General features: G+C 37.0%; 1 protein-coding gene across 3 annotated transcripts in view; it reads right to left on the minus strand.

Annotated features, from left to right (window-relative positions):
* The window catches only part of sgcz (sarcoglycan zeta), a 372,407-nt gene that overhangs the window by 234,511 nt on the left and 110,356 nt on the right, over positions 1 to 27,540 (minus strand). The window contains exon 1 of one of the 3 annotated variants that reach the window (XM_028456496.1): positions 25,786 to 25,897. The exons of the other annotated variants lie outside the window; for them this stretch is intronic. Within the exon in view, the coding sequence (XP_028312297.1) occupies positions 25,786 to 25,800 (15 nt within the window). The 5' untranslated portion in view covers positions 25,801 to 25,897. Of the gene's footprint in view, positions 1 to 25,785; positions 25,898 to 27,540 lie in introns of those variants that run through there. 3 annotated transcript variants of the gene reach the window in all.

The following is a 27,540-nucleotide window of genomic DNA, read 5'->3' on the forward strand; positions in this document are numbered from 1 at the left end:
CGTAGTCGAGACCACACTATCTGTAGTCAAGACCACACCATCCGGGACTTGCTTGAGACAAGAATGCACTGATACCAAGAGAAGACCAAGTCTTATGGGAGTCAGTCAAGACCAAATTAAACCAAATCAAGACCAAGACGAGACCGAGACAAGTCCATAAAAAGCCATTCGCAAAAATGACAGACAAAAACAAGGTGCACAACATGCAAATATCTCATCATGACTCATTTGTTCCAAGCTCTATTTTTTCCAGCAAATGATATACAGTATGAAGCCTACACTATGTTGATGAAACCAGTAAAAACACACCCAACAAACTTGATTTAGAAAATAAATGTCATCCACCTGTGCTGAGGATATCGTATTCATTTCCTCCCACAATTGGAGTTGTTGAATGTAAGTATCACCAAAAACTATAGATTTGTTATCTCCACTCTCTGTGCATGTCTCCTTTTCCCCCTCGGGATAGCAGAGCCATCCTTATCCAGGAGCAGTGGCCTGGGAAACAGCCTTTGAAGGAACAGATTGCAAACCCTTTTGGGATAACACTCTCTTATTGCTCTGTTTTTCTGGTCATGGACCATCAATTTCAAAAATAAAAGTCTGCTTCTAGTTGATGGCCTTTTTTATGACACAACTCCAAGCTATGAGGATCTAAGTACAACAAGCTCATAGTGACAGTTGTATAATCTTAGTACATGACTTCACTGCTGTATTGGGGTTTTTTTGTGAGGAAAGGAAGGCAAGGTTGTAACCACAGAGATTTAACAGCTCGTGTTTCATGCTTATCTACTCACAGACAAACGTTGCGCTCTATTTAGTTTGAAATTTCACATCTAAACAAAGGCCGACTCTTCAACACAAACAACCACTGCCAACAGACACAGACAGAGATCATCTCAATCTTCTGTCACTGTTATTACCAAGTGGTTTTACAAGGTTTGCAAACAGGCTTAACTTCAGATAGTTGATATATCAGTAAAAATCATTCTAAACACTTTCTTCACATACCATTGGATACCTTTGTTTCTATTCAGGATTCAGTGTTTCCATGATCATTATACTATTTGGCTCAAGTAGCTCGATAACATTTTGCTTAGAATATTATAAAAAAAAAAAAAACATCTTGAGTATATCATACATATACAGGACATCATACACAAATGATAAAGAATCTGATTTTGTAAATAAGTGGAAGGAAACATTATTAAGAGCCCACTGAAATTTCTATAGTTTTTTTTATCATTTCCAGTCACTCTCTCCTGTGTGGGACAAAGACGGACCCTTGTATTTTCAGTTTTATTTAAGATCATTTTCATCATCATTATTAGGATTACCTATTTAAACTAAAAATATACATTATAATACCTTATATATCTTAATACTTTCATTTGTAGATTTTCGTCTCTCTCTCTCTCTCTCTCTCTCTCAAGGACCACCTGTAGTGCCATTGCGTACCCCTAGGGATACACACACCCCCATTTGAGAAACGCTGCTATAGAAGATACTGCTTTTTCACAACATAGAAAGCTAGTAAAATATACGTTGTTCACAAAGACAAAAAGACTAAACCTGGCATATGAGTTATGCAGAGGTTATGCTGTCTGTCATTTCGACTGACATGGTCATAAAAATACTGGCAATCTATTTTTACCCGTCATGTACATTTTCTTTAAATGAAATTAGTTGACATTTAATTGCATTTCATTTTCATACTATTTTAATTAATATCTAGTCACAATGAACAATATGAATATATAATCCATGTGCGTAATCAAAATGAAGTTTCTAGGTTTTGCCTCTGACAGTCGAATCTTTGAATCTGCGCTAGAGACTGGAATTATAAACTCCACTTCAGCCAAAGTTTTAAATGAGGGACTCTGTGAATTAGGGGTTTCCTGATGCACAAGCACTCACTTCAGTGGGAGGAAATCCTGCAGCATAGCTAATAAAAGTCATAATGTCACCATTTGACATCTTATTGCTTTAACACATCTTATTTCATGAAAATAACCATGCAGACATCTGGTATTAGAAGTGCCAAACGATGCACAGTTTGTCCGCAAACTATAATTAAAAAAATCATCATTTTCACTTCACCCAGCATCCAGCCATCCCAGCGCCATCATTTAGTTGGGCCACAGAAGTCGTCACAACACCTAACTATGAATATTGTGGTAAACAGGTGTTATGACAAATTCTGTGGCCGACAGAAGTCTTCTTACAATTAGCTGCTACACTTATCGAGGCATCTTTGAGAGTAGTTTGTGTGATGATAATATTGATGATTCTATCTAACTCCGCAGGCATCGTCAGTGTGAGCTGTCAGCTCTGCGCTCAAGGAGACCTCACAATCTAGATCATTATTGTTAACTAAAATGCAAAGTAAAACTAGAAGTAAAAAAAAAAAAGAAAACATTTTCATTAACTGAAACTTTATTGTGTGTTCACAATGAACTTAAATTCTAGCGATAACGTTCTTTGTTTTCGTTAATGTGACGCCTGAAATAATGCGTCTGAATCTGAATCTTTATCTGACACTACCTACATTTTATGATGTTTAAAGCAACATTTGTTGGAATGTTTTATAAATGCAAATATAGGAACAGAAAAAACTGCATTTTTTATTACACTAAGGGGTGGATTCACTAAGAACTGAAATAAACAGTGGTAAACCAGGTGCTTCCCTAAATCCTTTGGTGACGCAGTTTTTTTACCTGCTGTGGGGAATTCATTAACATTGCGGCACTAATAAGTGCTCGTATAGACGTGGTTGAGACCGCCCTATTTAAATAAACATTTTGCTCGTTTAACGTGGAGAGGTGAGTGCACAGAATCACAAAATCACATTTGAAGAAGTTAAAATGGAAGCAAGTGGACTTCTCTGTCTGCTGCACAAACACTCAATACATCGAGCTCCGCGCACAGCGACCCTCTCGACCACAGCGCGCACACACACACACACACACACACACACACACGTACCGGACTTCACACGGGCTGCCTTAGGTGTCCACTGTTTTTCTCCCACACACACTTTACTCTGCATTTTCTCATTCAATGGCTGTTAACTCATTCAGTGCCAGCCATTTTCAGATTTTCTACCCCCCTAAGTGCCAGCCATTTTTGAGCATTTTGACTGATTTTTAAAGACCCACATAATATTTTCTACTATGACTATCTGAAATCTGAAAGATTGAAGCCTCTACTTTCATCAAAAAAAAGTATTTGTTTCTGGCTCCTTTCTTTCTTTTATAATCAGCCGTTGAATAGAGCAAGTTTTACACAAATCTTCAGTTTCAGAGCAAAAAGCTGAAAAAAAAGCCTTTTTCTAAAAAAAACCCCTGTCAGTGACTTTAAAGCTATATATATTTTTTGCTTTAGTGACAACTCGAACATCTGAACATTGTTTCCTTATATATATATATAAAAAATAAAAATTTCTTAATGTATTTTGGCGTTTCTCCAAGTTTCTCTCCCATCAGTCTGCTCACACGCAACTTCCTCTTCCTCCCAGACATGCTGTGTCACTGCGTTCCCCGTTTTTTTTTTTATAGTTTTATCTCACCATCGCCACACTATCCATGAGTTCCACATATGCTCTGGTCAAGTGTGCGCTGCTGGAAACGTCAACCCTCGTACGTAGCGCCATTTTCTGTTTCGTAAATGCATTTCCTTCTCTCCCTCTGAGCTCTGCTGAGCATGGATGATCTCTCATCCAAAGGTGCTCTGCTACCTCTTACATGTCACCTATTATTTTGCTATCTGGCTCACAGGCTGGGGGTATTTTGGGGGGGTATTTTGTCCCCGCCCCAACTCCTTCCGACACGCAGCGATGACCCGTTTGGCCCTGTTAGTTGATGGTTTTATATCACCATCGCAACATTATCAATAATCTACTCATGACCATGTTCTGTGATAGTATGTGGCGCTGTGAGCTGCTGGATACGTCACAATATCACTCTGTGGCCCCATCAGCTCACCCGTTCCTGTTTCTTCCTCCTTTGCTGGGTAGCATCAGTGGCTAATCTCTCATCTAAAGGCTGCCATCTTCAGGGTACAGTTAGTCACGACAACACCCTACAGCTTAGATATTGATGAGGGACCTCTGCCAGGGTGTTTTCTAGTAATCCCCGTGAAAAACGCAAATGACGAGTTATCTCGTCAATGGCACTGAGCGTTTGGATTTGAAATGACGAGTTATCTCGTCAATGGCACTGAGTGAGTTAATATTGCCTATTGTTTGATTTGAATTATTTTTTTTATACTAAAAAGGTTAACTGTAGTCTTTTTTCATATCTGCTGTGTATTGTGTGAACATTCAATGCAGGGATGATCTCTGTGTGTGAGTTTGCACCTGCCTGTGTTTCATACTATTTTCAGCGCAGAAATAGGCATTTCCTCCTCCCATTTTTTAACGTCCTTGATATCCACCTACTTTACATATTCATCAGAGGGAAATGCGCTAAATGAATTGTCGGCGCATTGTGACATGCTAATTACCTGGGGTTTGTACCCCTTATAAGCGCTTGGAGTGACGTTTGCACATGTTTTAATACCCCTAAACCTTTTGTGAATCCGCCCCTAAGGGTGCAATGATTCATCCATTATATTGATGAATTGGTTTATATTCCTATGATCCAACTTCATCGATCTGTGCTCAGCAAGTTGGCCTTCCAAATTACATTAATCGATCTAAAATTGTTTTAAAAGGTAATAAATTGATAAAAAGTTACTGAATCCATTTCAAGTCACTGAATTGTTAACCAATACTGTCCTTGAATCGAAGCCGCAACAACAAAACTGTGATTCAAATCGAATTGTTGCTTAAAATGAAACATTACACCCCTATAATACAGAGAACCTGCTTTCTGTGATATTACATAACAGAGATTACTTTTAATAGATCAGTCTCCTTGAGTGCGTATTTTTCAATGGATCAGTATAAAAAACTATGTCACCCTGTATTTCTACAGAACTGATACCCTTTAGTGGGATCAATTAAGTTCAAGTTTTGATATCTTACTAAAGTGGTTAAATACAGGACTACTACACACACTTGGCAGGCCAATCATCTACTGCACATTCATCTCAGCCTAATTCTTGCTGGCTTCACTTGAAAAAAAAAAAAAAAAAACCAGCTCTGAATAGAAACTTTGAACTTATAATTGCCTAAGCTGCCCTGTCCAAACTCTGATTCAGAGCAAGACACATAGCTTCCAATGCTAGTCTTTGACTTGTCCCTTGGGAGATCCTACTGTTAGTAGATAATTGGTTTCAACCATCACAATGCAAGCGTTCCTCCCTCGCAGCCTTTTATCTTTGAGCCTCTGTTGGTCTCTCTCTTTATTATGTGTTTGCTGCAAGTTGTTTTGATATGCAAATGTGAATGTACAGCCCCATTTTACGCTTTTACGTAAATTGTTTTACTGGCATTTACCTGCCGAGTTAGTTTTTGTTCAAAAATGATTAATAATGAATATGGGCCTTTGGGAAAGCAGAAGTAAAAACTCAATTCTGTATTATTTCTGCTATTATAGTCTTTGCCCTTTTGCCTACGCTGTTTTAACTGTTTGGAGGCGAGTAGTGTTAATTAGTACACACACTGTTTATTGCTTATGTGTTCTCTTGGTACTTTGAAGCAAACACTTGGCAGTCTTTGCTTTGGGGAAAAAAAATTTGGATGGCAGAACGTGAAACTGAAAAGTGAATACACAAGCCTTAACAGACTCAGGTGTGGAATCACTCCCTGCTCCCATTTCCCAGTGTTGCTCTACAGTAAGCAAAAAATATCTGCAATCTTATTATAGCATTCAGTTTCAGACATCCCGTAAGGGTCAGTTACCATGACTACCACTGCAAGTCTGTCAAAGCAGCCCTAATATTTGCTCAGCAGATACATGTTTACTGTCTGCCTCTAAGGTAAGTAATGATGCCCGCCAGGTGTTTTCTTTATTAGAGACTGAATCTATAATACATGAAGTCAATGGTAGGCTTTCACAGAACTCAGATCAAGCCTTCTATCACCAAACTGTCTCTCAGTCCGATAGTGGTGATTAGTTGAGATGGAAATACATTAACAATCAGTGATCTCACAGGACAAGTTTCTAAAAACGCTTTTCCAATCAATGCAACAAGCAAAAATCTTTATCAGTATGTGCTAAAGACACTAAAGACAAGTAAGAAAACAGTAAGAAATGGAAAAAACTAATAGGTTGAACACGAAGGAATGGGATTGATTCACTATATTAATTTATAAACTTTAGATGGCTCTTTAACCTCAAATCGAACTTAAAAAAAAACAAATACACTCCTTGATTAAATACTGCAGATCCATCGTCCAGAATCTTCCGTGTGGATGTATTTGAATACCGTATTTTCCAGGCTATAGATTGCACCAACTTATTGGCCGTTTTTCATTAATTCTGCAATTTTTGAAGAAAAATCTACACGAAGGCCACTCTGTCACATAGCCCGCACTCTATTGGCTGGTGAGGATGCCCTTCAAACGACTCAGCCAATCAGAGTGGGCAGGTCGGCAAGCTGCTATACTTCTGTTCGGTTTAACAGAGATTTAAATGTATTCTGATGAGTTTCAACTCTATCTTAACATGATTTCACCTTCTCACTGCCCCACTTCTACATTTACAGCTTTTTATGATCACTTCTTACTGGATCCAGACTGATACACCGCTCCGTCCGTTTGAAAGAAGCCACAGATAGGAGCGATCGTGTCCATAGTCTGGACTGAAATATGAAGTGTCAGGGAAGCTACATACATTTTACAGCATGTGGAAACCTATTATGGAGTATTTAAAACTGGTTAAAACGGTTGTCGTATCAATATACCGACATTCAATCCGTACTCAGTGCCCCTCATAAGCTAGTTTAGGTCACGTGACTAAACTAAACTTAACCGTAAATCTAACCCTAACCCTAAAAATAGTTGCGATATAGGGTTATAACTTAACCCTAACCCTTAACCTAACCTCAGACCTAACCCTAACCTTAAGACTCTACATACATAGACTAAGGTAAACAAACAATAGCACTGGGGGTTGTCCGTACGGCAACCGTACGAATAGACACTTCCTTAAAACTTTAGAGGACCCCCATTACACTGAATTTGTTTGTGGCTAAATTGTGGATATTTTACTCTGATGCGAATAGCCTCATTGTTGGTATTGTGTATTTTGTTGTTTTGTGTAGTGGTTTTGTGTTCGTTTGTTTATCCAGGTCTACTTGTGTTTAGGATGAACTCTGGACTAAGTACTGTATTTTTATGTATAATTTGTGCCTGGCAATATGTCGTTAGTATGTCGTTAGTGTGTCACATGTAAAATGTTAAAACTCATAAATAAAGTATAAAAAGCAAAATGCGATGACTCCTGAACAAACCTAACGTGATGATTTGGCAACTTTATGCTGTTTGTTTCGTACTATTAAAAACTGACTGAGATATGTTACATTTTGAACCTTTTGTACTTTTGATACACGCTCTTCCCACCATAAATGCATATGAGCCAGCACTGCTCCCCGGTCTAAAAAGTTCAATTTATTACCGGTATTTGCTTTTTACTCAAGCAAACACCTAATTTAAGGCATAAAAAAATTAAAAAGTAAATATTTAACAGGTGTATGACTTCTGCAGTCACTTGCTCAGTCACAATTGTCCTCCACTTAGATGTCAGCCTGCATACGGCGCACGACGCATCTGTCCAGAGTTATTAAAGCTGTGAGAGTTTTTCCTTTTCCTTGAATGTTTAGTTCACAGAGATGTTCAGTGATTGTGCCAGTTTAGTCATCCTGCTGCAGAGGTGACTGTCAGTACGCAGTTCTGCCTCTGACAGCCGCTTTCACTGGACACACGTATGCCGACTTACTGAAAAAGTCGCCGTACTGGCCGCATAATCAGCTTTGTATAAAAAAAAATAGAGGCCTATATGACGGAAAATACAGTAAGTTGTTTTGTAGATGAAAATGTGATTGAAAAATGACTGTTTAGAGCTTCTGCCATACAGCAAGACGTCTGGTTTTTAATTCCCATGACCTTATGGTGTGGAGTTTGCATGTTCTCCCCAGGCTTGCACAGGCTGTCACCAAGTACTCCAGCTATCCTACAATCCCAAAACATCCACGATAAATATTAGGGTATCTAATGTGCCTGTAGAAGTGATTAAGCGTGTCAAGCGTGTCGCCTAAACACTAGTTTTTCAACCCTCCGCTACTTTAAGTCAATCAATGTCCAGCAGTTGTTCTCTGAAAATTCAGGTCTACCTCCTACGTAGCAGTGAACCTAAGCACACTGCGCAAGGCTAGCAATAATTTCTGAAGCTCAAACAATCACATTAAGGAAATGTACAGAAAAACAGATTCATTTCTAAGCAGTGGGATCTTTTCTAAAACAGGGTTTGTTTCTGAGTGAGCTAAATATAGCATTTATGTACTGGAAAACAGTTGGTGCAATTATTTGAATTCTTTAGAGAGCCCTGCAGGCAGATATGAAATGTTTTCAGACTTGAATCACCATAGCAACCGTTCTCATTAAAACATACTCTAATGTCAATGTATGAAGTACATAAGACCAATTGCAGGAAAACTCTTAACTTGTGAACTTCTACTGTTTTGTATCTAATGTTGACATCAGGATGAACTGGGGCCATTGACAACAAAAAAAAGATTGAAGATGATGATGATGATGATGGAACAGCTAAACACATCCCAACAGAACACATCACATCACCTTCTGATGGCAGTTTGTAACTCTGTTGACCTTTTCAGGAATGCACTTTCAGTTCTTATGATAAAAGGTGCTACAGATAGTCCAGCAGCCAAAGTGTGGACGTTGCAAAAATACCCCCCAAGCAGGTTATGACTAATTCTGGTAGAGGAAGTTCCATAGGATCGGAATCTGCATGATGCCGAGCTGGCATCATTGAGGGTTTTGAGAAATTCAAGATGGCCGCCGAAAAATGCCCAAACTTATAATTGGTCCTAATCTGGTCAATTCTTTGGTTGTGTAAAATACTGTTTTCAAGGTCAATGAATTAATTTGTCATGACCACAAGGCTGTAGGTAATTATTTTATTGAGGTATCTCTAGTCATAAACAATTTTTGTACACATTTCAACAAAGTTTTTCCAACCAGGAAGTTAAACAATCCCATCGGATATAATTCCTACAGCTTTTTTATTGTCTTAAATCAATTCCTTGACCCTGAGAACCCTATATTTGATATATTGCACAACAAAATCAGTTTAGAATTTACCAAATTATGACCAATTATAGATTTAGGTACTTTGGATGGACATCTGGGAAGCCATCTTGAATTCCTTGAAACCCTCAATGATGCCAGCTCAGCATCATCCAGATTCTGATTCTATGGAACTTCCGCTACCAGAATCAGTCATAACCTGCATGGGGCGTATTTTTGAAAGGTTAACATTAAAAACCGGGTTTGGAAACTGGGCTTTATGTTGGGTGATTGTTCTTTACAACAAAAGTTACCACAGTAAAGATTCTGCTGTCACAATTTAACAGATTTGTGTGGATTATGTTTTGGGGGAGTTCCAATTGGTTCTGTGAGTCTTGTTTTATTAAATCAAATGTTTCATGTTTCAGGCAAAGTTTTAGTTAATCTGAAAAATGTATTTAAATTAGTTTTCTATGCCCACATCTGTGGATCCTGAATCATTTGTGTTCACCACAAGTGTGGGTAAATAAAGAGATGTAAAGAATACTGATACATCCTACACACGTAGAAGTACTGTTATTTGATTGAAATTGTACTCAAGTACAAGTATAAGTCATACATAAAACAATGAGGTAAAAAGTAGCTCAATAAAATAGTACTCAAGGTAAAAGTTACTCATTGCATAGAAGAAAACATCTCATGTATAAACTTAAAAAGAAGGGACCAAATGCTTCACAAAGGCGTATGTATATAATAAAAGGTTTGTCAAAATGTACAGTTATTTTTTAAATAAAAATAACACCAATTCATTCAATTCAAAATAAAAATAAAAAAATTATCAGGCTCTAAGAATAGCTACATTCATGAACTCTAAAACTGGAAAAATATCCGTCATTTAATGCTGTTTTGGCGTGGTGCATTATGTTTAAAATGCACTTGATTACAAGTAAAATTCCTGATTTAGAAATATACTCAAAAAAGGACCCCTTAAAGCAACTCAATTTCAGTAACGTGAGTAGTCAGGGTTCCTTCAGTCTGAGGTTGCATATTCAATTTTTACATTGTTAGTGTGTCGCTCCACTGTGTTTTACCAGTTTCAGTGTGAGTCAGTTTGTTTAGATGTGCGTACAGTCTGCAACAACCTAGAGAAAGGAAGGTGTGTGTGTGCGTGTGTGTGTGGCCGAGTGTCGTGGGAGGAAGATAAACTCATGAAGAGGCAGCTATACCAAAATGCTTGAGGTCAGAGGTTTGCCATCTAACTGCAAGTGTCAATTATTAGCCTGTCACTAACTGCCCGTGCAGATGTAATTGTTTTGTGTGTGCGCAAGGGTGTAAAATGAGGCCATTTACAGCGTCGGCTGCTGTCCAGTCATATTCAGCTCATTGCAAAAGGACAATTCACACACCTAATGCAAGATCCACATAATGACATCTTGGATGGCGAGTGAAAGAGGACATTATAACGTGGGTTAATTGATAGTTGGGCAATGACGGAAACAAGGAAAAAACTGAGCAATCTTGGTAGAAAGATAGAAAGCTTGACATTGGGAAAAAAAAAAAGAGAAAGGCAAAAAGAAAAGAAAGCAAATAAGCTATGGCTTCAAAAGGCTACAATTCAGCTGCATCATATGACAACTATTGATTTTCCATTGACTCTAATGGACTTTATGATCCCTTTACATTTATCCTGAGCCATTCAACCATTAGCAACTAGGTCTCTCACACACACGCACACGCACACACACTAAGTTAACTCAGTGTCCATTTTGTTATCATGTAGCAATGCTCTTGTGCAGATGTACATACACAGCCTGACACTGTTACTTCTTAAAGTTGAAGTCCACCCTAAAACCATATTTTTCTGCTGAATTCATAAACAGTATGATTAGGTATGAAGTAAATTCATTTATTAATCGTACTCCCACTTTTCACATTCTAGTCTAAGTGTTTAAATTTAGTGTTTTTAGTTGTAAAGTGTGAATGCCCTCTATGGGTTGAACGCTGGCTATTGCAATTGGCTGGATCAGTGACATCACTAACAGTCACTGTTGGCCCCGCCCCTCCTATAAAAGATGGGAGGGGGGACGAGTTTCCTCCTCTCACAGCCCTCAGTAAGCATTGATTGACAACTCCATTTGGAACTATGCAGCGCTGTGGGGGGCGAGGCTACTGTGACTGGGCGTGTCTTAACTACTCTATAATCCATAATCAAGGCATTTTTTAAATTTCCCCCTAGTGGCAGATCAACAAAAACCTGGGTGTTTACTTAGACTTTAAGATCTGAATGTGCACCAAATAACACATTTATATGTTTAAAGCTGCTGGAGACAAAATATTTTTAGAACATAACAGATGGAACAGATAAATAAAAATAAAAAAAAAAAAAAAAAAAAAACATTTGCTAAAAAAAAAAAATGATGTGAAACATCTAAGTTGCCACTCAAAATTTTGTTTTTATTTCCACCTTAAACAGTCCATTTGCTGACGTTTCCGCACATTGCATTATGGGATGTGGAGTCCCATAGACGGATGTATTAAGATGTTTGTACTTCATTCTTCCCGTGATTTCTAATATTTCTTTGCCAGAAGGGAACTGTGTTTTCATTGATGCCATTTTTTTTTTTTCTAGTTTGCAAACAAACTTTTAAGCGACAATTTCATTCTTTTGCATCTTTTTTGAGGAAATTAATTTTGGTTTATTGATTATGAGGGGAGAAGGTTTTGTTCTGATTAAGATCGATCGAGTATAAAAGGATCTGATCTGACAGCTCACGGAAGAGGAAAAAAAAAAAAAAAACATTCAGGCATTGATGCCATCCTTTCTAGTTACACATCCTATACATCCTATAGGAAAAATATAGATTTTCACCTAATGGACTGACTTACATTTATCAGATGATGTAGCATCATTCATCATTCATTCATTCATTCATTTATTCATATATTCATGCTGTTGGCACCGCTGAGAGCTTCAGTCCTGTAAGATAATATAAGCTGTATAAAATACAAATGTTGTCCACCTTATGATTTGGGCTGAGCTGTATCAGAGCCACAGACTGCCCCCTAAATGAGGCGGATACGTGAATAGAAGTGCATCTGTGCTGTAATAAAGTGAAACTAATCAGTCTGTCAATTTATTTCCCAATGGATTATCATTGTATTATCCCACAAATTTAACAGTCTACAACATCCTACCCGTGTGCCTTCTTTCCTGTTTTTGCTGCAGCAACGATGTTGTTTTTTGAATCCTGATGATAATTTTAATCCTTCATATTTTTTTGGAATTGTTCCTCATGGTGATCCCAGATTTTGGCACAACAGCGGTCTTCCCCCGCTAACTAAAGTCGACTAGTCTGTTCAAACCCGAGCGTGCACACATCCAGCTTTAAAACGAGTGGTTTAAGTTAACGTGTTGATAACCAGCTTCATAGTACAGCTGCTCTTGTATTGTGGATGATTGGTAAGGTGAAACCCTCTAACAGAGATATATCCCATATATATTTATCAGCTATGTAGTAGTGGATATTTTCCTCATGCGTTAATGGGATTGTAACTACTAACATATAGTATAAGCTCTTTATGTTAGAAGTTACAAAACCATTAACGTATGATGAAAATATCCACTGTTTCCTGTTTCATTTAATTCAGGCAGGTAATCAATTACCTATTGTTATGGAAATTGTTTCAACGTGCGTTTCAACATTACAGCAATGCTGACACAACCTATAAGCCTTCACCTTTTCCCAATGGAACACACACATACACACACACACACACACACACACACCATCACACCCTCACACTCAACACTCATTCACCTCTTGTCAAGTTAAATAGAAGACATAGGGGGAAAGACAACAGGATAATAGGATTATTATTCTCCTCTAATCTCCATGAGTCAGCAACCGAGTTTGTGCACGCTCCTGATTGAGTGTGTACATTTTACTTGTATCAGCAGCGTGACTGTACACACCCAGGTGGTTTTAGTGTATGTGGTTTCATTTCCCATAAAATTATTGATTATAAATTGCATTACGTAAAGTGTTCCAGTCTTCCTACAGAAATTACTGTATCCATGCCCAGTAGTATACCCAGGGCAAGAAAAGGATGCTTCCCAAACGGATAACTATAGAAAACAATTCAACTAACCTGATAAGATGTGAGCAGAATATGACACTATTGGTTGCTTCCTATACTGTAAGTCTTGTTCATGTTTTAAGTTTATTTGACTTTTGTAACATTTTTTTTTTTTTTGGTTTTGACAATGATAAGTAATGTGTTCAGATCAATTGTATAAAAAAGTGTAAACTATGGTTGTCAACATTATATTTTTCAAAGATGTATATATTAATAAAAAAAAAAAATAGCCCAACAATAACTGACCTGCAGTGGTGCAGGCCAAGGTAAACAAATATTTGACTTAGGTAAATGTATGAATATAAAGATGCACTCTGGTAAATACTAAACTAATGACTGACTTCTTTAATTAAGTAGAATTGCAAGTTAAAAATGGGACCTAATTAAAAAGCACAAATAAACACGCATTGTTTGGTTATTAACTCAGCAAAACAGAACTTTTGGTGAATAGTACAATTGCACTGCACTAATTTTGTGACAGAATTAATAAGACTAGATGCTTCAGAAGCACAGTGTAGGTTTAAAAAAAATAAAAAATACCATGACGAACTTTTAAAAAATGTAATTTGGTGTGGAGTTTTGTTCGACTGTTTCTTGCTCATTTCACATCCAAAAATATCTGCACTGTTGCCAACTATAGCTAATGATTCAGCACAGGAAGCATAATAAAATCCACCAAAAATGTCTCATGCAGCTCAACCTGGTAACACAGCTTTTACAGCAGTTGCTCTTCCTCTCTACTCATTTGTTGGTACCCTTTTATTTTTATTATACAGTCATGTGTAGTTTTCGTCCATTGAGTTTAAGCAAGTAAATAGGAAAAGGTGTTAAATATAATGTGTAAAAAGTGCAGACATTTGTGCAAAAAGAAGTAAAGTAAAAATTTTCACAATTGAAGAACCCATGCAGCCAAGCATTCATAGATTAGTTGCTTTTTGATTCTTTGACTGGTTAGTGTTACTCTACTGACTGTGTTTTGGAAATTTTGAAGAAGAATAAATAATATGCAAATTCAAATAATACCTACAATCCAGGGGTGGAACGATTCACTGAGTTTGTAATACAACACACATTAATAGGTTTGTGCGATCGATACAATTCAGTATTTTGAAAAAAGGGAAAATTGTTATTTTATTTAATTATTCATCATTACCTTCTAATTTAATACATTTAAATTGATTTTACTTTAAACTCCTTATGAGCTTTTCAAGTATAAAACTAAATGTAAAATTAAAACTTAACTCATTGACTGCCAATGACGTCTAAAGACATCATCAATAGTGTTTTTCAGCTGGGGTTGGTAGGTGACAGTGTGACAAAGTTCTCCTGTGAACATCGAGCTTGTACCATGATGTAGTGACCAATGGGTGACATGTAGGTGGCAGCAGAGCACCTTTGGATGAGAGATCACCCATATTGGGCAGAGCTCAGAGGAAGAGGAAAGGAGTTTGCGAGACAGAAAATGGCACTACGAGAGTTGATGCTGAAGTTCCCAGCAGCGCACAGCAGCTCACACTTGACCAGAGCATGTGTGGAACTAAGTGGACTGTTGAGGGTGTCGTGATGGTGAGAGAAAACGATCAAAAATCGGGGCAAGCGGTGAGACTCGGCAAGTTGCGTGTGTGGAGCATGACGGGGGGGAGAGACTTGGAGGACGGCCAAAATACAGTAAGCGAACCATTCAATTCTGATAGAAATCAAAATAATAATAATTTTGCCATCAAAAGCCCATTCTCAGTGTTGTTTTTGTGGTTTTATTGTAGGAAACTAATGTTGAGGTGTCCCTAAAGCAAAAAAAAAAACTTCAAAGTCACTAATAGGTTTTTTCAGAAAAAGACGTTTTTCTCAGCTTTTTGTCACAAACTGGTGATTTGTGTGAAACTTGCCTCTATTCAACTGCTGATTACAGAAGAACAAAACAAGCTAGAAACAAAATTATTTTTTCTGATGAAACTAGAGAGTCCAATCTTTCAGATTCTCGTGTCCGATTTCAGATTGTCATAGCACAAAATATTCTATGGGTCTTAAAAAAAATCAGTGAAAATCATCTAAAACGCCTGGCAATATGTGCTCTGAAAAGGGTTGGCAGTGAATGCGTTAAATAGCCAATGCATGCAAAGCTGACAATTCATGCCAGTTTGAAACTAGGACAAAACATCTAACAAACGGTCAACATCATCAGTAACAACAATGGAGGGTAGAGTGAGTTAACATGTAGACTTCAAGACTTCGAGCACTACCCACTTACAAGTCAATCTCATGAAGTTTTCATATTGCGAGATATTATCCCTAGCGACTAAAATCTGCTGCATACTTCACACATCTTCCCCCGGCTTTCAAAGGTGGCACTATATATTCAGATGGTGCAATAGATTTTCTCTTTCCTCGGCACTTAGTTTAAGTGGTGATACTGATGAATTGGTGTTTCAATTGGTGCCTTGAGAACGTTTTAGAGACTACAGATAGACAGACCATTAGCAAAGAGTATTGTTCTTTTAATGAATTAGCTACATTTTAGGTGAGCAAAATAAGGCTCTGCTTTGGCCAAAGAAAAACTCTCAGAGACTAACAAATTACTTGTGTTCTATCATGAGGAAACTTTAGAGAGGAGACTACTGAAGTGTACTGATGACAATTGTATCTCAAGAGAACCAAGGTCTGATTTGACCCAGAGACCCTTGATCTACTCAGAAATCAGTATCATTCCCAGCAAACCATGGTTTACTTTAGCTAAAGGACTATTGATTTTCTAATGAATGAGTACTAGTGAACTTTTAAAAACAAAAAAACAAAAAATACACTTACTTTTAGTTGAGTTACTAGTGGCCAAGGTTAAAAGAAGTTACTGACATTCGAAAAGAGAACAGCAACTTTTGCTGGACGTGAGAGTATGATGTGTATGAGTCAGCGTGTCAGAGTTGGAGTTAAAATGAGTCAAAATGGAAAGCACATTTATTAATAGCACATTGAGTAGGAGGCTGTTTGGCACATGCATTGACTGACAAGAAATACATGGACAGAACACTTTTTACTGAAGGATGTCTATCAAGTAAATAACAAGTTACTTTGTGTATGAAATGCATGACACAAATAAATTTGCATTGCCTTTTATTAATGTATTTTTGTGTAAATATGTGCACACCTAAAGCAATTTGGGTAAATATTGCTGATATTACGCTGTCATTATCTGTCATTAGCAGTGTTTGGAATAACAACGTTTTTTTTCTTCAGTAACGGGGTAATCTAACTAATTACTTTGAATGCTGTTACAATGCCGTTAACGTTACTGAACGTTAAATGCGGTGCGTTGCATGCACTGATTGAATAAACTGTTTTCCGAAAGCACCCCTGGCTTCATACGCAGCTGTAGTGAGGAGGTGGGTTAATAACAAGGTGAGCGATTATGATTGGCTAAGGCGGCGTCATGTTTCATGGTAGCCAATCGGAGCCAGTGTTTTTACACGTGCCAGCACACGCGCCACACACACAACCACTTTTTATTTGATGACGCAGCAGAGATGGCGAGCGTGGAGCAGTCCGATGAAAAGTTGTCATTTTTAAGGTGGCGATACGAACACTACTTTAAAATAATTGTAGTCAAAGGCAAGAATGTGCATGTGAAGTGTACATTATATCCAGGAGTGAAGACTTTGTCGACATCTGTTGTAAGCAACTCAAATTTAATGAAGTATCTCACAACAAGTAATATTGTTAATGCCATCGACCAATCAGCATCGAGTTGCAAACGCGTGGAAGACTTTTGAGTTTTTTAATTGGTTTTTTTTTGCAAGCGCTACTATGGCAACTGCTGTGATTGACAGCTCACAGTCCAGAGAGATCACGGTTTTAAGCGAAATGTGCTTAAAGGGTCTTTTCCGTCAGTGGCAACAGGAATCCATTTCCAAACAGGACTAAGTTTGTGAAAAACCGGGACAATAAATGGTTTGGGGGAAATCAACCAGGACACGAATGTAACTCTGAAAACCGGGACTATCCTGGATAAATCGGGACGTGTGGTCACCCTAGGTCAGCATAATGATCAACACTTAACGATAGCCTTCATGACACCTTATTCATGCCAAGGACAGGTGTCATGTCAAATTAATAACAGCGTAGTGTAGTGTCAGCTTTATGTATAAAACTTCAAGTAAAGTATTAAAGCAATTGGACTTTTTATTCAAAGGAAAAACATGTTCAATAATTTTGTTTGTTATATAACGCTAAGTAGTTCACATCATATGGTGATAGGAAGAAACTATTCTGTTTACTGAAAAACTAAGCAGTGATCTGGATAATGTCAATGATTGCCCTAAAACAAGAGAACAACTCCTACAACAATTGTGATGACCAACAGAGATACAATCCTAGAGTAAAACAATATACAGTAAACCTTGGGGGCTGCTTTCTGCCTTGCTCAAGGACCCTCCGACCTTTTCGGTAAGACTTCACACTAATGTCCTAACGAATAGCCTGGAGAAAAATGATTCTAGGTTTCGCTAGCAATGATTAATAGGATAAAGGTTAAAAGTCATGGGTTGTTGGTGACAGTTGCCTGGAGAGGACAGAGCAAGGATACAAGCTAAGTACCTTGTATAATGTGTTACCTGTGGCCATTGTAAATCACACGCAGAACGGCAAAACTATAGCGTGAGATTTGCTAAAACGTGGTCAAATATATTTAGAATATATAGCCAATATTTGCAGAAAAAAAGAAAACAGACCTTTGTTTTTTTTTTGTTTTTTTTTTTAATAAAATAAATAAATAAATGTATTGCAGATTCTTACATAAATGTTATATTCAGCACCAGGACTGTCCTATGAAATAGATTGTGAAAGACAAATTGTTACAATGAAATACACTTTTGTTGGGTTTTTTCTAATAAATGGCCCCCCCCTTCTATGCACCTTTGTATTTAAAAACTAATATGCCGTTTCCTTTAGCAATTCATGCTAAAACTGCATCCCTGCCATTTACAGTGCGCTAAGCTAATCCCATTATAATGCAAAAAGTAGATAACTATTTTAAATCTACTCAGCCAAAGAAGGGGTTGAAAATGTTCATGTCGGTGTGCTTAATTTGAAATTTTATTCATAGGGCTGATATTATGCTGTTATTATGTGTCATTAGCATGAATAAGGTGTCATGAAGGCTGTCATTAAGTGTTGTTTGCTAAATTATTACACCTTTGGAGCTTGGTTGGCATTTTTGGGTTCGGTGGAGGGATCCAGTTGGGTTAGGGTTTAGGGTAACAAACAACATTTAATGACAGCCTTTATGACACCTTATTCATGCTAATGACTGGTGTCGTCAGAATCAGACTGTTTTATTGCCATTGTTAATGAACAGATTTCACAACTAGGAATTTGCTTTGGCCTACAGGTGCTTAAAAAGGTGCAATAGCAAACAATGGAATAGATTAGATGAAATAAATATATATATATATATATATATATATATATATATATATATACACAGTATATATAAATAAAATAGGGCATAATCATGTCATAATGATGACAATAATATCAGCCTTTATGTATAAAACTTCATGTAAAGTGTGACCAAACTTTCAGAATAAGATAAAACTGTTTATGCTAGCCATTAATGACCGTTAAAACGGTAGTAGGTGTACGGACATTATTCCTACTACATAAAGGTTAATTGAACAAACAATGGAAATCTCATCGACATCTAACACATTGGATTTACATCAATGCGTTTCTTTTCATTTCCAACACATTAAACACATGTATCAGTTAGACCCATCTTTATGTCATTCAGACATGCTATCTATAATTCAAATCCTTCTCATTTCTATTTCACTTCTGCCCTTGCTCTTCAGCTACAACATCGCTTTGTTTTTCTCACACACTTTGTTCTATATCTCTTCATCATTCTTCTTCTTTCCCTTTACGTCTTTCTCCTGCAAACGCCCTCTTTCCCTCTCTCTCTCTGTCTTTCTCTCGCATGTTCTTTGTTATCTGCTGTAATGTAGATAAGCATCCATTTTTAACAGCACGAATAGGAGGAAGAATAATGTGGAACATGTTCATGAGAGGTTGAGGGTGGCCGTGGAAGTCAAGGTCGAACAAGGTGTGTGTGTGTTTGTGTGGTTGTGTGATTTACAATCCCATCTACCTGTCTTTATCTGGATCCTTATCCACACCTTGGCACTATTTCCTCAGAGACACAATACAAACACTCACACGTCTAAGGAAGTGGTAGATCATGAGCAGGTGAATAGAGTGAATTACTCTTTTCTAGGATACCGTCTTCTCTTTTTTAACCTCTGCATTTTTTAACTCTAGTCTTACTTTCTCTCGACATTTATTAGATGAGCCTATATATATATGTGTCCATATCTCCTTGAGCTTAATTAATATTAGAGTGCTTTTTATTCATTTTAACAATAATACTGTTGTTAATAAATCTATTTTATTCTCATGAAGTTTAAAATTAAATTAACTGGTTGTGGTAAACTAGAGCATACAATTCAGCCTGCAGGAGAAAGTAAAACATTACAGAGAAAACATGGATCATTGTGTAAATGAAACTGCCCAATACTCCTGGTGCTTAAATCGCATGATTGCAGCCATTTTTAGTGTTAAACTTGAAAAAACTCAAAGTTCTTACATTTCCCGAAAATTATTAAAGAAAATTACCTTTAATTAAATAGAAATTGGCCAAAAAAATCTTAGAAATCAGTCCCAACGGGATCTTCACTTTAAATTTCAATCACTTATTGCTAGAAAATTTACGGTTTCTTATATATTTTGTATTTTATGTATACGTAGACATACAAAATAGGGCACAATAATGTTGAAATTACTTGTTTTCCTGAGTTTTACACCCCTGTTCTAATGCAACGCTGTAGGTAAAGGAATATGTCAAGAAGAAGAAGAAGAAGAATTATTCACAACAACGTGGTTTTTCAAAAGGAGGAAGTAGTTCATGGAACTCAATTCATGCCTAAAATGTGAAAACTTGTACCATAGTTCCACTGAGCAATACATGGCTACAGTATTGGTCAGCATCAAATAATACTGTGTGCAAAGTAATGCATGTTTATGTCTCCTCCCAAGACAATGGAGATATACTTGGTTGTTAAGTTGGAAAAACCTTCTTGCATTAGATCGTAGTTTTAATGCAACTGTTTCACTTACACACACACACACACACACACACACACACACACGCACACTATTGGGGAGCTACTTATTTGGTGATAAAAGGTGTGCTAGAGGGAACCCAGTAATTGAACTCCAGCAAGCGAAGCTTGGATGCAGCGTGGCATATCGAGGGTAATAAGAAAAAGTTATTATTCACCTCAAACACACACATAGACACACGCTGAAAAGAATGTGTGCACATGCACACAAAAAAGACACATGAATTAGAACAACATGCCACACAATAAACTGGCAGACACAGTAGGGTGGGAAATTCCTCCAGGGTCAAGTTTGAAAGAGGATGAAGATTAGAGAATAGAGCTGTTGTATCAGTAAATATATAAGCGTTGAAATGATTGGCTTTCACCCTCTTTATATTCTGCTGTTCTGCAGAATATATTTGTGCGAGTTCCCTCTGTTTCCGTCACCCTCCCTTTGGCTGACACATTCAGAGAGCCTTTCCTGGGAAGAATCCGCAATTTCTTCACGTATCTATCGGCTGGGTAAAGTCTCTCTCACACACACACACACACAAGAGCACACAGTAGAAGAGTGTATAAAAGCTTGTACCATAGAGCATAGAGTTGGAATGCATAAATGAGCAGCAGGTGCCAGCAGTCAATAAATATTCCCAGCAGCCACTGCTGAGTCACATTCAAATCTGTTGAATGTCATTCATTTACAGAAGATGAAAAACACACACTTTTCAGAGGCTTTATTTTTTCTTTTGAAAAAAGCAACTGACAATTATTTATGTAAAACTATTTCATTCAAATTCAAAGGTTGAACTTAACCTAAACTTTACTTCCTAAAATGTTAACATGTTTGCGTTCTCTTTGGTTTCCTTACAACTGATTTGGGAAATAACGCAGTGAAAAAACTTTGTGACCGTACTGAGAAGGTTTGTACTTTACTAAAGTAGTTATTTATTGGTGACTTTTAACTTTTTACTTCTTCCTCTTAAATATTCTTATTCTTATTGCTGTATGGAAGAAGACAGACTCTACTCACACAGACCTGTTAGAATGTTAATTTAGCATGCTCCGTAGGTCAATTTAAAGTGTTAGAATAAATGCTAAAAGAATACAAATTTTGATAAAATTATAAGTATAAATGCTACCTAGTATTTAATACCGGTCTTGGTCTCGAGACCAGATTTGAAAGGTCTTGGTCTTGTCTCGGACTTGAAACAATCTTTACTCGGTCTTGTCTTGGTCTAGGAGTGCCAGATTTTTTTTTTTTTTTTGTCAAAACCAGCACTGATTTCTGTTTTTCTTCAGCTTTACTAATGTGATAGAGGAGAAGAACTTGGTAAAACGATAAAATCTTCATTTCATACGTTACCTTTTTTTGGTCTGTCAAATGTATTATAAAGAAACTAAAGAGAGAATGTTTGAACATTCTTTAACTGTTCAACAACCTGTTCAATTGATTTTTATGGTGTTGGTCTTGGTCTTGACTCCCAAAAGTCTTGGTCTCGATGCATTCTGGTTTTGGGCAAGTCTTTGTCTCGGATAATGTGGTCTATCCCTAAAAAAAAAGATATAATTTCAATGCAGAAAAGACGTAACTTTTAAGGTTTAGTCATCTGTGAAATTATTACAAAATAAAGACAATTACTGCCAGAAAAAATATCAAGGATGTTATGATTTCAGAGAGGAATTTGTAAAGAACGTAATGAATGTAATTTATCATCGATAAACTGGTGTTAATATCAAAGCATCAACGCAACGTTTCAAAATAAAAGCATTTCCCTATTGCCCATAAAGACATGCTCTCCCTGCAACCCCTAGTCAGACATCAGTCAGATGTTCACTAACCCTCCATAAAAAAAGGTGAAGTTATTTTTCCACATGCTGTAATGAAAGGATTATTGGCTGTCGCTTAAATTGATGCCAAAAGCCTGTGGCTGCATCTCGACGGATCGATTTCTCCAGCTGGATTTTTAAAGACAGAAATTCTATAGTAATTGTCGGTATATTTTTTAGCATTTATTTATCGTGGTATTTTGTCTAAACCTCTTTTCACACTACTGAACATTTTTAATCGGATTCCGAATAGCAAATACACACTCTGGAATTCATCTTTTTTTTCTAATTCTCACTTTGTCTTAAGCTGGGTGCTCTCATTGTATTGATCGTGGCGGACCAGTGAATCACAGCGGTAGAGCAGGTAGATTGCATTACCAGTTCCTCAACATCTCCCTGGAGACACCCCGCCCCCCAACTCCCCCACCCCACGATTGCAGCTGTTTTTTTACCAATCAAGACTTGAGTTCAGCAATTAAACTCCAACAAGCTAGATGAGACCTAATTTTCATTCCATATTACCATAGAATGTACTAAAGAGTATAAATGTAATCAGTGGACCGTTTGCTCTTTGGTTATTCTGTTTTTAAAACCAAAAAAAGAACAAATAAACAGTGTGGTTATTTTGTTTTACTGATTTAAAACCAAAACAGAAATACAGAAAAACCAAAAATGTTTTTTTTCTTTAACTTGTTCTGTTTGTGTGATAGTTAGCGAGAACTGAGGTCTGCTGCACCATTTCCCTCCCCAGGTCCTGGACCAGGTCTCCTCACACAATAGAACTGTTTAGGATTTATTTCAGCAGTTTTCTGGTCCTGCTCATGTTTTCATTCCATCTGTGGATGTTTTTGCTCACGTTCATGTTTTGTTTTGCGGTGTTACGATCCAAATAGTATCCAAATAAACTGGTGACTGACTATCATCTGTGAGGCTGGTGTGAGGAACAATAGATGTTAGAACTTCTACCATTTGACACTTTTACAAAAACAATTACAGCTTTTTTGAGGGCAGTAAAATGTTTATTTCTCACGTTATAAATACCGCTAACAGCAGCCGTCAACACACAAGGAAGTTGATCAGAAGAAACGAGGACCACCAGTAGATTCATTACATGACCTCTGGTTCCACATATGGGCATGTTTACCGTAACATATAGTTTTCATTTATTTATGTATTAATAATGTTTCAATTCACCAGTAATGTGACTTATGCATTGCTCCTTTTTATTTCTGGACCGGGAGCAAAAGTCCGCCCAATCACCAGTTTATCTGGATACTATTTGGATCGTAACACTGATCGGTAAAGTTGTGCAGATATTCACAGATTCGGACTTCCAGCATCAATAAGTCTTTAACGAAAGGTCATCGACACAAATTACACCTCTACCATCGGAACCAGATTTAATTTTAAAACAGAAAAACGCTGCTTGTTTGGTTTTTGGCTTTTCTGTTTTCCTGTTTCTGATTTTAAATTAATAAAACAAAAAATGTAATCAGTTTTTTCTATTTTTTTTATTTGGTTTTGAAACAAAATAACCAAAGAATGAAGGGTACACAGATTAAATATCCACATGGATGGAGATTAGTGGAGGAACTGAACCAACAAAAGTGCGATAAGGACCCATGCTGATATGTAAGATTGGCCAACTTTGCACCCATAAAGCAAAATCAGTGGGAGTGGACGTAGATCGATTTGACCTTTCTATTTGAAAAGTAGACTGCAAGCAAAAAAACTTGTAGCCCCCCCACTCGATCGATTAAAAAAGGTGAAGAGCCCCTCTGCTTCCCCTGCTCCATGCGTTCTTGACACAGTGACGATAAAATCCATGCCATGACATGTTGCATTGCCACTTGAAGGAAAAAAAAATTACCTTCTTGGAGTTACCCCCTCCCACTAGACCCCATCTACACCAATAAATATCAGACACAGTTGTGATTATCTGTAGATTTATTGATCTGTAGTTGCTAAAACTCAATTGATTTACTCACCGAGATTGGTTCTGCATGAGTTATCTAGAATAACTCCATGCTGTGTGTATTGCATGTGAAGAGTTGTAATTTAAAACATCATTAGGGACTTCCATTTGAGAGTTGCTTTCATATGATTAAAAATCTTGGAAAATGAGCTTCACAACACACGCACGCGCGCGCGCACGCACACACACACACGCACACACGCACACACACACACACACACACACAATGATCTTTTGTTAATTGACATGTAAATACACTGCAGTGGAAACTGATATTTAACTGTGCTTAAGAGGGTTGCATTTATAGCTTCTATATTAATAGAACCCAAGCTGATTTTAGTAAATTCAGTAAACAATGTGAACCTTGACTTAGATTTGTGGGCTTTGTAGGGTGACATAATATTCTCTAATAGTTTTAAAACACAAAACTGTTATTCTTTGTGCAAAAACTCAACAATTTGAAGGTAAGAAAATCCCTCTGCTTTTGACCAGTAATACCCATCTTAATATTACTTCCCGAGCCAAGCTCATTACCGGTGTAAACAAGTACACTTGTTCTGTGTTCTGAATTGTCCAGCCTGTCTTGCTTTAAAACTGAACAAGAGCACTCAGAGAGCGCAAACCTCCACCAAACACCAAATCTCCTCTTTAGCAGATATATGGCAATTAGCTGGATCAGTGATCCTGATCATGGTACTATGATTATTTACACGTTGAAAGATTTGGAACCAATTTATATCATTAATAATGATACAGTAGGTCCAAATGTATGGGTACTGTCAAGTCAATCTCAATTTTTGTGCTGTTCCTGACTTGAGGGAATTGCTCTATATTGGATGGGGATTCCTGGACTCAATGAACCAGACCTTCAATTACTTTTCCTTTTTATTTAACGTAATTTTTGTGGGTCGGAACATCAGTTCAGGTGAAAAACCTCAAAAAGAAAATACACAGTACAAAACCAATTAGACAACCATTTGTGAATTGAAATCAAATTTAGCTTTTCACCCTTTTAATCTTACCCAACATATTGATTTATTGGTATTTTAACATCTTTGTCTGGTATCCATTTGCCCAGTTTTAACAAAGAACCCAACAAAATCAAATATTTATTCATCCTTCTTAACTAAATTTTTTAACAAAATCAGATTGTTAAAGTAAGTTAACTTAGTACTTTTAACTCAGGTATTTTTAAACAACGTAAAAAAATTTTTACTTACTTATTTAACCAAATATTTGTAACCATTGTATCTTAGCTTATCTCTGCAGTTAACATGTCACTGGAAATAAACATGATAACCCTTTGAATTAAACAAGCATCAAACTCAATAATAATCCTTGCATTTGCCAGTAACCAGTAAACAATTTGCTAAACTTTACAAATAAATTAAGAAGAACAAAAAAAAAAATGCATTGAACTTAATTTTTCCAATGCCAAACAATGTGTCAATCCATTTCCTGTCTATTTTAAATGAATTGTCCAACTAACAGAAGGTGCTTACCAGCTGCCCATCCATTCATAATAAGAGTTTTTGCACACAGTTCAGTCCCAGCTGAGGGAACAGAACTTTCTTCTCTGAGGCATGCATTGCCATTTCCTCAGTGCTCCCACAGTGGCTGGTTTATGATTAAAAAGAATCAGGTGTACACACTCACATGTGGGAGGGGCTTCCACAAGGCCCCTCCCCTGCTTAGCAGGAGGGTGAAAGGCAGCTCACAGGCAGTTTGACAGAACAGGTACTAAATAAAAAAAATAAATAAAAATTGATAAAATGAGCAATTTGCATCTGATTGAGGTGAAACTCAAAAGGGTATTTGAGGAACTAACCCAACACAAAGATTAGTAAATTATGAACTGAGATATTAAATTTTGAATTTTTGCCAATGATGAGAGACATTTTTTACATTTGTGAAACTGATCCAGAATCAATATATTGATCCGGATTCAAAATGTAATGGAATAATCCATGATGTAAGGTCTAGCTTTGGTTAAACTTTTGTCAAAATCCGTTCAGTACTTATGACGTAACCCACCTAACAAACAAACACAGATCTTACCTCCTTGGCACAGGTAAGAACATAGTGTTTGTCCACATTGATGACTGTAAAACAAACCATACTTTTAAGTACTTTCATGGTATTATTATATATTTAATTACAATCACTATTTTTGATTCAAGAGTCAACAACAGGTACTCCTTAAAAACCAGTGTTTTTCAACATTGTTCCTTATTTTCTATATTAAAAAACTCTGGCCGCTACAATTCAGAAGTTATTGAGTGACACATTGTTGCTTAAAAGTGGAGTCTGCATTCCTGTTCTGAAACACCTTTTGTTATACTGGGTGAAATGGTTACGTGTCATTAATTAATGATAGGCTTTTCATACTTTAAAAATTTCCATTCATGTTTACCCTCTAGGAGGTTTTATTTATCTCACTTCAGCGGATCTGTTACTCACAAACTACTAATAATGTTTAGTCATGCTGAAGGACAATGCAGAATTAACTTTGCCTGGCAGCAAAGGACCTTGAACACAAATCCTCTAAAGACAAACACAGCAATCATTAAACCAGCAGCAGCAGCAGCAGCAAAATCAAATGTCAACTACCACTGAGGTTGTAAACTGATTGAATTTAGATGCAATTAAATGTTGTCTAAAAATGTTTTTTTTTTTTTTTTTTTCACCCCTTAAAACATCCCCTCCCCCCCTTTCTTACTCAACTCTAACAGCTGTAACGATATCAATAGGGTTGAGTGTCTCTCTGAATGGTTTGCTAGTGGAACTACTGAAGTCTGCATTTGAAATATAGAGCAGCTTTGATAGTATAGCTGCAGAGTAATTCAATTCAATTCAACTTTATTTATATAGCACTAATTACAACAAAAGTCATCTTAATGTGCTATTAAAAAAAAAAAAAAATTCGTAATAAAAAGGATCAAGCCCAACAAATCTACATGGACAAGCATAAGCGACAGTGGTTAGATTAACGCTATTATACGGTATAGGCTTTAGCAAAAAAGTAGGTTTTTTGAGTTTAGCCTTAAATAAAGGTGGAGAGGGTGGCAGCCTCCTGTTCTAAGACTGGGAGCTGGTTCCAAAGGCAAGGAGCCTGGTAGCTGAATGATCTGCCTCCTGTTCTACTTCTAGACACATTTGGAACATCCAGAAGACCAGCAGACTGAGAGCGGAGAGTCCTGTCTGAACGATAGGGCACTAACAGGTCTCTAAGATATACAGGAGCTTGATTATGTAGA

The sequence above is a fragment of the Gouania willdenowi genome, chromosome 1 (genome assembly GCF_900634775.1).
Source record: "Gouania willdenowi chromosome 1, fGouWil2.1, whole genome shotgun sequence".
Classification (NCBI taxonomy): Eukaryota; Metazoa; Chordata; class Actinopteri; order Blenniiformes; family Gobiesocidae; genus Gouania; species Gouania willdenowi.